Here is a 14405-nt window from a genome sequence, read left to right on the forward strand (position 1 = left end):
GATGCCAAAACAATGGCCGTGTTTGTTAATATGAATTTATGTAAATAAATATCACACAAAGCAGTCTAGCACGAGAGATCATATATTAGTGGTTTATTAGAGTCAGATACGGGTGTGTTCCTATTACACTGGAAATAACACTGAATATGGGTCTTTGGTGTTGCTGCTGCTGCATAAATATCTTTGGTGCTTTGCATTTTGCGCATATTAGAAGAAAGAGTGCACAAGACCACACTACAGCTGATATGACAGATACATAGATATAATCAGAGGAAAGATAAGATAGCACAGGTGCGTCTGCGAGAGATCTGGAAAACATCTGACAGACATCTCTAAGATGGGGATTTTACATCATAAACATCTTCGTTTGACATGTGATAGGAGACGTCTCACAGAAAACACGTCTGGTAGACGTCTCTGAGATGTTGGTGTGCTGTGAGAAGGTATTAATGGTCCCGATGCTGCTGTTTCTCATACAATCGGTGTGTCGTCATCATCACATTGGTCTGCAGCAGGTTTAAAGCGGCGCGCTCTGGATCAGCGACACGTGACACGGTTTACACAGGATCTGTCCGTCCAGCGGGTGACAGCCGTCCTCATTGGGCTCCGGAGACAGGAGCACCCTGCACACCTGACACACACAGAACTGATGTGAGGACACACTTTAAACACTAGTGAGTCGAACGCTGCTGATAGACTCACACACACCTCACAGCGGTAACAGTCCTCGTGATACGAGTGACCCAAACACTCCACGGTGAAGCTGTCCGTTCCGTCCTCGCGCGGGATGATCAGCTCTCGGCACACGTGACACTGCGGCGCGTACTTCCTGCAGAGCGCACAGATGTCTCAGGAACACTTGATAATGTCACTTTTGAATGTTCGATTTAAAAACAACATTCCACTGTATCGTGAGACACTGTATCATTCTGCAAACAGTGTGACTTGCGTTACTTTTGAATGTTCTCTGAACGATCTGGAACTAGAATGTTTTAGAAATCCAGCTGAAGGACGTATCAATAGTGTTCCTGTGCTGATGTTTTGAGAAGTACCTGTAGTAGTCCTGCAGGCAGTACACCTCGCCCACCTCGCCCTGAGCGAACCTCTGCTCTCCGATTGGCTGTCTGCACGTGCTGCACACGAAGCAGGGCGGGTGATAGGCTCGTTCCAGCGCTCGGATCACCTGATCTTTGATGACATCACCGCACGCCCAGCAGGGCTCCAGACTGGCCTGCGCACACAGAGACAACACTTGAGTTAGTCAGGATTCTCCTCACTATATTATAATCCTTTAGAAGCAAAATAAGCAGCATTATTGGTGTATGTTTACATATTTATGTGCTCTAGGCATCATGGTGTGGAATTAAGTTACAGGAATATAAGTGTTGTCCTCTTAATAACAAATTCAAATCAAAAGGAGAATGTAAATGCAGTAAAATGAAATTTTATGCACAAAAAAATACCCAAAATGTATAAAGTAAACAAAACTTTTAGATTAAAGTGCTAAAAATTAAAAAATAAAATATGGAAGCCTGCCTCCGCCACAGAATTACAAAAACATGTACTTGACATTTTTTATCTCACAATTCAGACTTAATTTCTTGCAATACTGAGAAAAAAGTCCAGAATTCTGAGTTTATATCTTTGTGAGATTAAAAGTCATAATAATATTATTGCTTTATCCCACCACGGACACAGGCTTCCATAAATAATAATTAAAAAGAACATTTTATATGTATCTCATCATGCATGGATAATACAAGATTTGTAGTAGTTATTTAGAAGTGAATAAATGGTGTTGGTGATGAATTGAGTGCACGCTGTAGGAGATGTTGTGCAGATGTCCAGCATGCATGATGATGTCACCTGGTAGCAGTCGTCACACAGAGGCGTGCCAGACTTGTTGTAGTAGATCTTGGCTGCCAGGGGAGCGTGGCACTGCCGGCACTGGAAGCACACGGCGTGGTACGTCCGGTTCAGAGCCTCGATGGCCGGTTCGGACAGAGGCACCGGCTTACGACAGAATCCACACACATCTGAGAAACACAGAAGCGTTTGAGATGACTCTCCTTCTGCAGGGTTTGTCTGATGGGGTCAGGGCTCTCACCAGCTGAGGACTCCTTCACGTCTCCTCCAGCAGAGGGCGCCGATCTCAGCAGCACTTTACCCACAGCGCTCTCCTGCACGAGAACAACAGCCATGTGACACACACACACACACACACACACACAGAGGGAGAGCGCTGCTGCGGGGAAACACACTGACCTGTGCAGGGGCCGCCGGGGGTCCGGGCTCGGGGTCACAGGGGTCACGAGGAGGAGGAGGAGGGAGGTCATCAGGGGCACGGCTCACAACTGCTAACAGATCAACCATCAGTCAGATCCTCTCTACTGACACGTGTGTGATGTATACATCTGTGTGACTCTTTATATCATCCCAGAATGTTACTTTATTATCACCCAGCTATTTATATGAAGTTTAATATACAGGTGCTGGTCATATAATATCATCAAAAGGTTGATTTATTTCACTAATTCCATTCAAAAAGTGAAACTTGTATATTATATTCATTCATTACACACAGACTGATATATTTCAAATGTTTATTTCTTTTAATTTTGATGATTATAACTGACAACTAAGCAAAATCCCGTTCAGTATCTCAGAAAATTAGAATATAACTTAAGACCAATACAAAGAAAAGGATTTTTATGAAGATGTAAAGTATGATCATGTACAGCACTCAGTACTTGTGTCTGAATGACTGCAGCAGTGCGGCGTGGCCTGGAGTGGATCAGTCTGTGGCACTGCTCAGGTGTTATGAGAGACCAGGTGACTCTGATAGTGGCCTTCAGCTCTTCTGCATTCTTGGCTCTGATAGATCACATCTTCCTCTTCACAATACCCCACAGATCTTCTAAGGGGTTAAGGTCAGGTGAGTTTGCTGGCCAATTAAGAACAGGGACACCATGGTCCTTAAACCAGGTACTGGTAGCTTTGGCACTGTGTGCAGGTGCAGAGTCCTGTTGGAAAATGAAATCTGCATCTCCATAAAGTTGGTCAGCAGCAGGAAGCATGAAGTGCTCTAAAACTTCCTGGTATACGGCTGTGTTGACCTTTGACCTCAGAAAACACAGTGGACCAACACCAGCAGATGACATGGCACCCCAAACCATCACTGACTGTGGAAACTTTACACTGGACTTCAAGCAACGTGGATTGTGTTCCTCTCCTCTCTTCCTCCAGACTCTGGGACCCTGATTTCCAAAGGAAATGCTTATTTACTCTCATCAGAGAACATAACTGTGGTCCACTCAGCAGCAGTCCAGTCCTTTCTGAAGCGAGACGCTTCTGACGCTGTCTGTTGTTCAAGAGTGTCTTGACACCAGGAATGCGAAACTGAAACCCGTGTCTTGCATACGTCTGTGTGTAGTGATTCTTGAAGCACTGGCTCCAGCTGCAGTCCACTCTTTGTGAATCTCCCCCACATTTCTGAATGAGTTTTGTTTCACAATCCTCTCCAGGGTGCAGTTATCCCTATTGCTTGTACACTTTTCTTTTCTACCACATCTTTTCGCTCCCTTCTCCTCTCTATTAATGTGCTGGGACACAGAGCTCTGTGAACACCAGCCTCTTTTACAATGACCTTTTGTGTCTTGTCCTTCTTGTGCAAGGTGTCAATGGTCATCTTTTGAACAACTGTCAGGTCAGCAGTCTTCCCCATGATTGTGTGTCCTACAGAACTAGACTGAGAGACCATTTAAAGGCCTTTGCAGGTGTTTTGAGTTAATTATCTGATTACAGTGTGGCACCAGGTGTCTTCAATATTGAACCTTTTCACAATATTCTAATTTGGGATTTTCCTTAGTTGTCAGTTATTATCATCAAAATTAAAATAAATAAACATTTGAAATATATCAGTCTGTGTGTAATGAATGAATATAATATACAAGTTTCACTTTTTGAATGGAATTAGTGAAATAAATCAACTTTTTGATGATATTCTAATTATATGATCAGCACCTGTGTAGAATAGCTGGATATATAACAAAAATGAAACTTTTATTGAATATATATTCATATATCTTGGAGGTTGGGGTTTGTCCCGAAGCTAATTTTACACAATGATTACAAAATTGATCTAAAAATGTTTTTATTTAATGAAAAATCAGCTTTATCAAACAAAATATTATTTTTAAGCCTTTTTTCCATCTGGGGTCTGAGTCATTACTGCTAATTAAACAATATTTTGCTGAATGTGTTTTTGTGCTTGTTTAGGACTGTCATGAATAAATAAAGAGGACAATAAAACCGCCAGTAGATGGCAACAAATCTCTGTTTTAATAAATGATTAATGAACGATTCGTTCAAACGGCCGATTCAATTAGAAACGAATCAAGTGAAGGATGAATCACTGGCTCACAGGATTCAACAACAGATTCATTCAAGCAATGAAACACCGCGTTGCTCTGCACTGTTGTATACAATTATTAACATTCATGTGCTGATATTCAGAAACGTACATTGCTTATGCAATGAATATCAAACCCTAAAAACTGATACATGAGTATTATATGAGTAAATTCTAAGGGCATTCTAACGGGCTCTTCATCGCGCAGAGAAAGAGAGACCACAGGAGAGCTGACTCCAGAAGCAGTCATCACAGGGTCAGGATAAACCCTTTTTTAGGAAATAACCGGCATGGGTGTCATGTAGGCTAGAAAATGTTTAATGGGACTTAATATGTATTTAGTGTGATTACAATAAAAACATTAAAAAAAATAATTATTATATAACATTTCCTGTCCATGGTTATTCAAACAGCAAATAAATGATAGAAAGTGACATTATCACTAACACTGATCTATCGCGAGTTCTCAAAAACCTGTTATAATCACTGAAGCTGTAACTGTGAAATTAACCTCTTATTGTACATCTCTCTGCGCTTTGTTGTTTATGACGAGCGTTCAGTCAGCGAACGCGCGCGCTCTACAACACTGATGAGTTTGAGCGATGACTCATCTGAACGCCTCTGATTGGCCATTGCATTCCTAAGCTCCACAGAAATGTGTGTGATTGGTTAAAATGCGCAACACTTTACGCCCAAAACGCCTTAAATGAAATACTGTGCAACATGAGCATATCTTAATTTAATGCCGCAGTCGACGACACTGTCTATTTAAATTCACCTTTTAGGCAACAGAGGTAATAGATTTAATTTGTTTATGGAGAGACATTTTGCCCCGTTCCTCAGGCCAGAAGGCGGCTCACACACGCTCCACATCAGTGGAATGTCTCTAAATTCTAATCAAGGAAAAAACCATACCTTCTGTTGTCTCCTTTTTAAAAAACGTAAAACAAAACTTAAAAAAATGTTGAGCTTGAAACATTATGCTCGAAAAATGGCAGAAACTTGCTCCCGCTTGTGTGCAGAGTTCTGATTGGCCAGTCGCCGTTATTTAGTTCGTGAATTATCATAAACAGAAAAATGTAACACTTAACTTGCACGATACATTTTACATAATACACAACATTATTAATCTAAAGGGGATGGTTGGGGGGATGCTTTTTGTAATTTTTTCCCCACTAGTTTCCCCTCAATTTGAGCCCTATATATATGTATATATATAGTATATAGATTTACTTTATACTTTTATAGAATATAGATAGTAGGCCTATAGTTGTATTTTCAGAAACAAATGTAAACTATGTAATTGCACAGGTCTACATATAAAGTTAAATATCAGGCAGATGGTTAGTAAGCCTGAAACAATTAGTCAACATTATCGACAACTTTCAACAATTAAAAAAAAAACTGTCAACTAGACAAATCTATTAGTTGTCGGGTAGTCTTTTGATCTCATATGAGCTAATGTAAGAGCCTGCAATAACAAGATTAGATCCGTGTTGCGCTGTAGTGCGAGACTGTAGTTCAGATCTGATGCAGTTCAAGAGAAGAAGACAGAGCCTCAGTTCAGAACCAACACAGCCGAACCGGAAGATGTTGAGCAGTGTTTGGATGAATCTGTAAATATTTGCTGCACGCTTTCCTCTCAATGAAGGAAAAACACATAGAACCTGACAGCAGTGAGAAAGCAGCAGTTAAGAAAGCATATGATTACAGCGATGTGGATGTTTGCACGATCAATACAGTAAAGTCCAGTCTTTTAATGTTATTTATATAAGTTATGTTTTATGAAGGAGCCTTAAATGAAGCAGCTTCAAACTAATAACAGGAGAAACCAGAGTCAGTGCCGCTTTCGGTTAGAATTACAAGCTGTTTTTCTGTTATAACACAGCTCTCCGGTGTGGAGCTAGATAATGATAACAACTTTTCATCAGTGGAGGAAAATATTATTTAATTAAAGTGATAGTTTAGTTTGCAGAGGTCTTGATCTAGCTCAGGCCTGTTTTGATTATCATAACCCTACACAGTATTTTAAGAGAGATGTTGGGTCAGATTATACAAACTATGCAGACTACATGTTCACGTGATGTGAATTAAATAAAATAAAATGTTTCATCACTTACCATTGATTTGTTTCTTATCCATATGACTCTCAAAAAGAGGTTTTAATGAGAGTTTCTCTGCCATCTCATTTTGTGTGCCAAATATATTAATTTGTATTAAAATAAATTTAAACTAATTGCAAAAGCTGAATAATCAATGTCTACTGATCAGTCAGTGAAATAATCGATGATTCTCGGTTCTTATAATCCTTAGATTAATCGATACTCAAAATAATAGTTTGTTAGAGTGGGAGGTGTAACCCAAAGGTGGCAGGTTCGAGTCTCAGGTACTGACAGGGATTGGAGGAGACTACAGTGCTCAGATCACACAGAAATATGAATATAAAGTTGGATGTATAGTCAAATCTAATCTGTATTATGGTCCAGGTATTGAGAGCGTGTAAAGAGTGATTACGGTCTGGAGCGGAGGTGTCTGTGTGACGTGTGCTGAGGGCTCTGGTCTCCATCGGAGCGTCCTGTGGGGTCATGGAGCGGCGCAGCGGGCTGCTGTGGACGCGAGCCGTCGGCGTGATACTCGCCCCAAACGGAGACGCCAGGGTGATGAAGACAGACGACACCATCCTCTTCTGAGGAGCCGCAGACGCCATGATGCTGGAACAACACACACTACATCAAACTGAAACACTACTTCTACTGGATCCATGAACTAAACAACTGTCTCTGAAAGTGCTTTAGACGTGTTCCCAGACAGGTCCAAAACGTCTCATGTCTCAAGTTCTCTCATGAATGTGTTGAGTGATGCTGTTTAGGTTGGATATACGTAACTTAAACCTTCTCTCACATATTGCAGAATATGTACAGAATAACTCTGAAAACACACACACACACACACACACACACACACGTGCGGAGTGTGTGTCTCTCACCTGCGCTGGAGAACTTCACAGATCTGTCCACACGATCTTCAGCACACTCTATAAAGGAAGGAAAGGATCTGATGATCAGCGCAGAAGATTGAATGACAGATGAAGAGCAGGACTTCAGAAGTTGCTCGGTTTCTGTCCTGCTGTGGAGAAATCCTCTCTCTCTCTGAGCTCAGACGTACCTGAACAGCAGATCGATCTCTTCCTCTCTGTGTGGTTCCTCGTTCCTTTCGATCTGCAGCGCTGTAGTCACTCAGAGACAGAGCGACAGACAGAGAGAGAGAGAGAGAGAGAGAGAGAGTCAGGGTCGTATCTGCAGCAGGCCACACCTTTTCCTCCCTCGCTCGCCCTCCCTCGCTCGCCCTCCCTCCTGTCTCTCTCTCTCTGTCTGTCTCTCTCTCAGATCAGCAGAGGTGAAGAGTTAAACAGTTACTGACTGACAAAGCACAGTAAAATGTATGACACACACACACACAGGCATGCATCACACAAAGGCATGCAGTTACTTGAACACACACACACACACACACACAGAGGCAGCAGGATGTGACTGTACCTGTCTTTCCCAGCTCAGCTCAGTCTCTCTCTCTCTCTCTCATTGTTCTGTCAGTGTTATTTTCTCTACCTCCCTCAGTGTTTCTGCCCTCTTTTCTCTCCCATCCCCCACTCCACTCGTTCTCTCTCTCTCTCACATTAAACTCACTGCTGACTTCAGTCACTGAGAACTTCATAAACTACATCAGACTGATGACATCAACTATAACTATATGATCTAAACCTCTATCAACTACACAAACTATAACCTCCATCAACTTTACAAAGCTATTGGAATTAGACAGATCACATAATCTACACAAAACTATGCTTAATTAATAAACTATCCAAACTATAAGTAAATAATACATAAACTTTAAACTACATAAACTAAACACAATTGTTTGAATAAAACATGTCGTATAAACTTACAGAAACTAAAACAGAAACTTAAACTATATAACCTATAAACAGTACATGAATGAAACTATATAAACATACATAAATTGGACTTATATGAACTGTACAGACTATGTTAATTAAATTATATAAACTATGCAGACTACAAAAACTTAACACAAAACTGTACAAACTAAACTCAGTAGATTAGATGAATTATACAAACTCTCTGAACAACACGAATGAGCAAAACTATTTAAATGAGTGAATTACATCCACTATATGAGGTGCATGACAGCTGTGGAGAGTTAGTGTGGGTTTGTGGGATTGTCCCAGAGATGAGACTCTATAGCAGCAGATAGCTTTGGGTTTAGTGTGAGTTTAACCTCGAGAGCACAAGAAGAGCCTCCGTCATGCTGGAATCTGGAGGGAGGAGCTGAAGAAAAAACAAAACTGAGGGAAGAGGGGGAGGGGCTGTGGAATGCACCGCTGATGTCACAGCTGACATCATCCTCCTCACAGGAGCTCCGCCCACAAGAAACCAGGCCTGACAGAGGAGCTCCAGACGAGAAAGGAACATCTGAGGAACATGATATTACATGATCTGAACAAACTCAGGTTTCTAAGAGCAACCCAACACTGCGTCAGAGAATGTGTGAGGAACATGCAGATATGAGGGCTGGACGGGTGTAGGTCAATCACGATCTGTCATCACTCAGGAAGATGTTTAACCTGTTTGTTTTACTGTCTTTAGTTAGTGATTAACTAGCGTTTATCTGCATTGGCATACGTGCATCAGATAAACACTTCTTCAGTGATCAGCTTCTCTGGGGAACATTTGAGGTAAAAGTACAAGCACCATAAATGATTCAAATTCCCTTCTCAGGGAAACGAAATATTTTAGATTAAAAACATAAAAAATGTTTGGAAATCCTGATTAAACACATAGATGAGTTCATGACAGACATGAAATGAGCTAGCACTAATAAATACAGACACAATGAAGTCAATCAATAAAACTTTAATAATAAACTACGAGTTATAAAATACAGTCTTTACAGTGTCAATGTCGAAAATAAATCACACCAGTGAGGTAAAACTGTCCTTCCCATGATCCTCTTCAACTGCATTTCAAGAGTTCAAGTCCAAGTATTATAATGTGCGTTATGATTTTATAAACTCCTCATCCAGATCTGAGCAGGAAAGGCTGTGTGGCGTTCCTTCATGATCGTTCACACTCGCTCCAGGTCGTGTGTGGTGAATCAGTGCCTGTACAGCAGCGCTCGCTGTCTCAGGACGTCCCAGATGAGCATACTGAGAACCGTATGAGGAGCCAGACGTACAAACACTGGCATCATTCCTTTATACAGACCCATGATCCCCTCAGTAGCACAAACCTTCATCAGACAGTCCACAAACCCGCAGTACAGACGCCCCTGAGAGAGAGGTTTGCTTTTAATACATACTCTAAACTGTTAATGTTGTTTTATATAGTCTTATATAGCGTGTGTGTGTGTGTGTGCTTTACCCTTTTGAACTCATCCACTGGTTGGTTGTACAGGCGTGTGCTGATGACATCAAACGGCGTCATGGTGATGGTCACTGCGACCCCGCTGATCATGGCGGCCGTGAGCGCGGTGAGGCAGCTGTGAGGATCAAACCACTGCAAACACATTCACAAACTCAACTCCTACTGGATTCCATTCTCACACATGTGAGTCTGTGCTCATTTACATATGCAGATTTGTGTGTGCTGACCTGGGCACGTGTAACCCAGTCTTTAGCCGAGCTGAATGTGGCCAGTTGAGATGCTGACCCCACCATGACCCTGGGGACGGCCCCGTTAACACCACGCCACAGACCCATCACACCCTCACGCTGGTAGATGGAGACGAATGCGCTCAACACACCCTGAACAACACAAACACTCAGTCAATAAAACATCAGAGAAAACCCACAGATCCACTCAAATATACTCATACACCACACTAAAACAAACAATACACATATACTCATACAGCACTCAAATATACTCATACAACACACTCAGATATACTCATAGAACACACTCGAACATACTCATACATCACACTCAAACATACTCATACAATACTCAGATATACTCAAACAGCACTCAAATATACTAATAGAACACACTCAAACATACTCATACATCACACTCAGATTCACTAATATCACACTCAAACATACTCATACAACACATCCAAACATACTCCTAAAATACCCAGATATACACATACAGCACTCAAACATACTCATACAATACTCAGATATACTCATAGAACACACTCAGATATACTCATACAACACACTCAAACATACTCATAGAACACACTCAGACATACTAATATCACAATCATATTCATACAATACTCAGATAAACTCATAGAACACACTCAGATATACTCATACAACACACTCAGACATACTAATACATCATACTCAGATGTACTAATATCACACTCAAACATATTCATACAATACACAGATATACTCATACAGCATTCAAATATACTCATACAACACACTCAAACATACTCATACAATATGCAGATATACTCATAGAACACACTCCAACATACTCATATGGCACATTCAGACATACTCATAGAACACACTCAATCATACTCGTACATCACACCCAGATATACTTATACATTACACTCAAACATACTCATACAATACTCAGATATACTCAAACAGCACTCAAATATACTCATAGAACACACTCAAACATACTCATACATCACACTCAAACATACTCATACATCACACTCAAACAGCACTCAAACATACTCATACATCACACTCAAACATACTCATACATCACACTCAAATATTCTCATAGAACACACTCAAACATACTCATACAATACTCAGATATACTCATACAGAACTCAAATATTCTCATAGAACACACTCAAAAATACTCATACGATGCTCAGATATACTCATACAAAACTCTAATATTTTCATAGAACACACTCAAACATACTCATACAATATTCTTATACAATCCAGTCAAATATACTCAAACATGTTGAAACAATAAACTCATTCACAAATATACTTAATACACTCAAATATACTTATACAATGCTCAAATACATAGTCATACAATACCCTCAAATATTCTCAAACATGTTCAGACAATAAACTCAGATATGCACAAATATACTCAAACAATACATTCAAACAATACTTCAAATATACTCGTACAATAAACTAAAATACAGAAACTCAAAATATTAAAATACACTGAAATACATAATATAATTACTGCAAACAAATTACTTAAAAGAAAATCTGAAATAAAGTCACTGCTAAATTAGCCAGAATCAGTCATGAACGAGCACTGAAGGGCTGGATGTGTGCAGATGAGAGATGTTTGTCAAGCTGAAGTCACAGATATCAGTGGCTGTGTTTGAAATGGCATACTTGCTTACTGCCCAGTTTTATCTCCTACTTACAATATTGTTTTTAGACACACAGCAATAGTTTGTAGTTTACAGTAGCATGTATGTATAAAAGTGTTTTATAATTACTATTCCCCTCCTTCACGCGTTTGAAGATGAAACATTACACGGAGCGCGTTGTGTTCTGAGAAACAGTGCCTGCAGTGTCTTCAGATGTATACAGCAAATTTCAGCAAGTGTTGCATTCCATGCATTCAGAACATTCACATACTATTCACAGTATACACGCAGCATACTGCAATATAGTAGCAGTTGTATAGTAGTATGCCATTCCAAACACATCTTCTGTACTGATTTCAGTGTACTTGAGTTATATTTAGCAGTTTCTGGTAAATACAGTAGGTCATCCGGGTATTTGAGGCATACAGAACATTAGCACACTATACACAGCCTTACATACTGGAGAAATAGTGAGAGTGGTATGATCGTATGACATTTAGAACACAGCAAGTTATTATCATTGTTCCTTCATGATGATGTCACACTGATGATGATCTGTGATTGGCTGACAAGCATCCTGCAGTGGTCAGAGTTCAGTTGTGTCATGTGACACTGAGTTCACACACACCTCTGTGTGCTGAACACTGATTGGCTGCCGAACAGTGAGAGGTGTGTTCACACACACATGCTCCAACTGTGTGCTGTGTGCTGTGTGTGTGTGTGTGTGTGAACACCCTTGATAATAAAGCTCCTTCTGGTTCTGATATGTTGGGTGGGTGCTGGAAGTTAAGACTGAGTTAGATGTGAGTCAGGTGTCTCAGTACCTGATGGTTGTGCTGGTGTCCGACTGCGATGACCGCCACCGTCTGCGCCTGCAGGTGTGTCTTCACCTGACGGACAAACACAGACATGAGTCTGACGAACACAAGAACACGTCACGCTTCTACAACACTCCTGTAAACAGCATCTGTCTGTCCTAAATACTCCTCTCTAACTTCCCCTGCCGTTTTGTTATTTGAGCCCGTCTCCGGCTGTCTTACTGTCAACACTCAGTGTGTGTGTGTGTGTGTGAGTGTGTGTGTGCATGCACTGAAATGCCGCAGTGACTGACACAGCAGCAAACGGACAACAACTCCAGTTACCGCACACAACAGTTCCTGAAAGGGAGTTAAACACAGTAAACAAGCATGACTCCTGGCCAGCCGAATCAAACACTGATGCTGTGATGTTTAAGAGCTGAGCCGAACAAAGAGTGCAGTGTGCAGCTGCGTCACATTAAGTCACATTTCTAGGAACGGACAGAGTGATGGTCATGGTTTATGATGCGATCTGTAATCTAAAACCACAGTTCCACGTATAATCTGAATCAAACACAAGCAGCAGTGCCGTCTGATGGGGTGAGTCTCTTACCAGATACGCGGGCGAGGCGATGAACGCCCCCAGAGCTCCTGCCGCAGCTCCTGAGATCAGACTCCCTCCGGGCGCGTCTGTGAGCCCCACGGCCTCCGTGTAGGAGTAGAACCCGAGCCGCACGCCGTTCATCAGGCCCTGGTACAGCAGGGCGGCGGTCAGGCCCTTCTGCAGGCCCCGGAGCCCGTCTGTGCTGCCCACCACCCACAGCGCCTGCAGCACCCCGCGGTAGTGTCTCTGATAGGAGCCTCGGGCCCTCAGCTCGCCCTGCAGCTGCAGCCGGGTCTTCACCACCTCCAGCGGGTTAGTGAACACACACGCCCCGCAGCAGGCCAGCGCGCCCAGCGTGAAGTCCAGCGGGGGCCACAGGGCCCGAGGGCCGGCCGAGGGGCGAGCCACGGGTGTGAGGGGGGCCTGCGAGGCCAACCCAGAGCTTTTGAGCCACATGTTGTGTCTGTCGGGGTGCGCGGTCTCGTGCGAGGGACTTATCTCACAGTGTTCCTGTACGTCACACTATTCTCTGTGATCATGCTTCAGTCTGAATGTGATGACTCCGCAGGATTCAAGTCTGAAACAGGTCAGAAGTTACGGTCACCACACTGATTCATGAACAAGCAAAGACAGATGACAAGACTTACTCAATCAAACACTTCTGAACAAGCTGACTCGACACAATCTCGGAAATCAACCTGCTGCACATAAACCAGAAAAACACAGATTCACTTCATCATCCAGAACTGAGCCATGGCATTTCTAGAAAACATTGGTAATATAAATGATAATCAATTAACCAAAAAAAACAACAACAACATGGTTACTACAATTTTACTATAATAAAACCAAAGTTATTTTTCGTAAAGAATATAATATCGGTGTACGTTGATGACATTTCATTTGCATATTCATGAAATCATCGTAGCGTTTCTTTTAATCCTCTGTGTGTTTAAGTTATGCATTATTTATGCTAAATACACAAAACCCTACCGAACTTCTAAACTGTACATTACGTTACACAACTATTCGGTGAGTTTGAGCGCGTCTTACCGCGTCTGATCGCGTCTCTGCTGTGATTCACGCGCTGCTACACACGCAGCGCTGGAGTGAACGCCCCGCCCACAGACCCTACCCGACCAATCACGGCGCGGCTGCTTCTCCACCTCACTGCCTCCCCAGCGTTCAGCCAATCAGGATGGAGCTCCGCAGACTCCATTCATATGGGTTAAAGGTGAAT

The 14405-nt window shown here is 41.9% G+C and overlaps 2 protein-coding genes across 6 annotated transcripts; both read right to left on the reverse strand.

The window, feature by feature from the left end:
* Positions 1 to 78: 78 nt before the first annotated feature.
* fblim1 (filamin binding LIM protein 1) lies at positions 79 to 8030 on the reverse strand. Of its 3 annotated transcripts, XM_052538380.1 has the most exons (10): positions 7951 to 8030; positions 7577 to 7637; positions 7398 to 7445; positions 6926 to 7122; positions 2266 to 2354; positions 2108 to 2180; positions 1867 to 2036; positions 1053 to 1231; positions 709 to 829; positions 79 to 631 (listed from the first exon to the last, which is right to left on the reverse strand). In XM_052538380.1, exons 4-10 carry the CDS (start codon positions 7116 to 7118, stop codon positions 518 to 520), a joined length of 939 nt encoding a protein of 312 aa, XP_052394340.1. In that variant the 5' UTR covers positions 7119 to 7122; positions 7398 to 7445; positions 7577 to 7637; positions 7951 to 8030; the 3' UTR covers positions 79 to 517. The 3 variants fall into 3 exon arrangements, with proteins under 3 accessions (XP_052394340.1, XP_052394338.1, XP_052394339.1); XM_052538378.1 differs by lacking the exon at positions 7951 to 8030 and having other exon boundaries at positions 2266 to 2357; positions 7577 to 7718; XM_052538379.1 differs by lacking the exon at positions 7951 to 8030 and having other exon boundaries at positions 7577 to 7715.
* A 1302-nt stretch (positions 8031 to 9332) lies between these two features.
* Positions 9333 to 14328, reverse strand: slc25a34 (solute carrier family 25 member 34). 3 transcript variants are annotated; one of them, XM_052539916.1, is made up of 7 exons: positions 14219 to 14287; positions 13813 to 13866; positions 13175 to 13742; positions 12589 to 12654; positions 10086 to 10238; positions 9856 to 9990; positions 9333 to 9763 (listed from the first exon to the last, which is right to left on the reverse strand). In XM_052539916.1, exons 3-7 carry the CDS (start codon positions 13619 to 13621, stop codon positions 9590 to 9592), a joined length of 975 nt encoding a protein of 324 aa, XP_052395876.1. In that variant the 5' UTR covers positions 13622 to 13742; positions 13813 to 13866; positions 14219 to 14287; the 3' UTR covers positions 9333 to 9589. The 3 variants fall into 3 exon arrangements, with proteins under 3 accessions (XP_052395876.1, XP_052395875.1, XP_052395877.1); XM_052539915.1 differs by having other exon boundaries at positions 13813 to 13927; positions 14219 to 14237; XM_052539917.1 differs by lacking the exon at positions 13813 to 13866 and having other exon boundaries at positions 14219 to 14328.
* Positions 14329 to 14405: the final 77 nt, after the last annotated feature.

Source organism: Carassius gibelio, chromosome A22 (assembly GCF_023724105.1).
Source record: "Carassius gibelio isolate Cgi1373 ecotype wild population from Czech Republic chromosome A22, carGib1.2-hapl.c, whole genome shotgun sequence".
Lineage (NCBI taxonomy): Eukaryota > Metazoa > Chordata > Actinopteri > Cypriniformes > Cyprinidae > Carassius > Carassius gibelio.

Excerpts from the sequence above, each read along its gene's own strand:
- fblim1 (XM_052538378.1), bottom strand. The coding sequence starts at position 7,118 with ATGGCGTCTGCGGCTCCTCAGAAGAGGATGGTGTCGTCTGTCTTCATC. Across the intron at positions 2,037-2,107 it reads CGTGAAGGAGTCCTCAGCTG|ATGTGTGTGGATTCTGTCGT; the intron begins GTGAGAGCCCTG and ends TGTGTTTCTCAG. Across the intron at positions 1,232-1,866 it reads TGTGTGACGACTGCTACCAG|GCCAGTCTGGAGCCCTGCTG; the intron begins GTGACATCATCA and ends CTGTGTGCGCAG.
- slc25a34 (XM_052539917.1), bottom strand. The coding sequence starts at position 13,621 with ATGTGGCTCAAAAGCTCTGGGTTGGCCTCGCAGGCCCCCCTCACACCC. Across the intron at positions 12,655-13,174 it reads TCGCCTCGCCCGCGTATCTG|GTGAAGACACACCTGCAGGC; the intron begins GTAAGAGACTCA and ends TTTGTCCGTCAG. Across the intron at positions 9,991-10,085 it reads ACTGGGTTACACGTGCCCAG|TGGTTTGATCCTCACAGCTG; the intron begins GTCAGCACACAC and ends ATGTGTTTGCAG.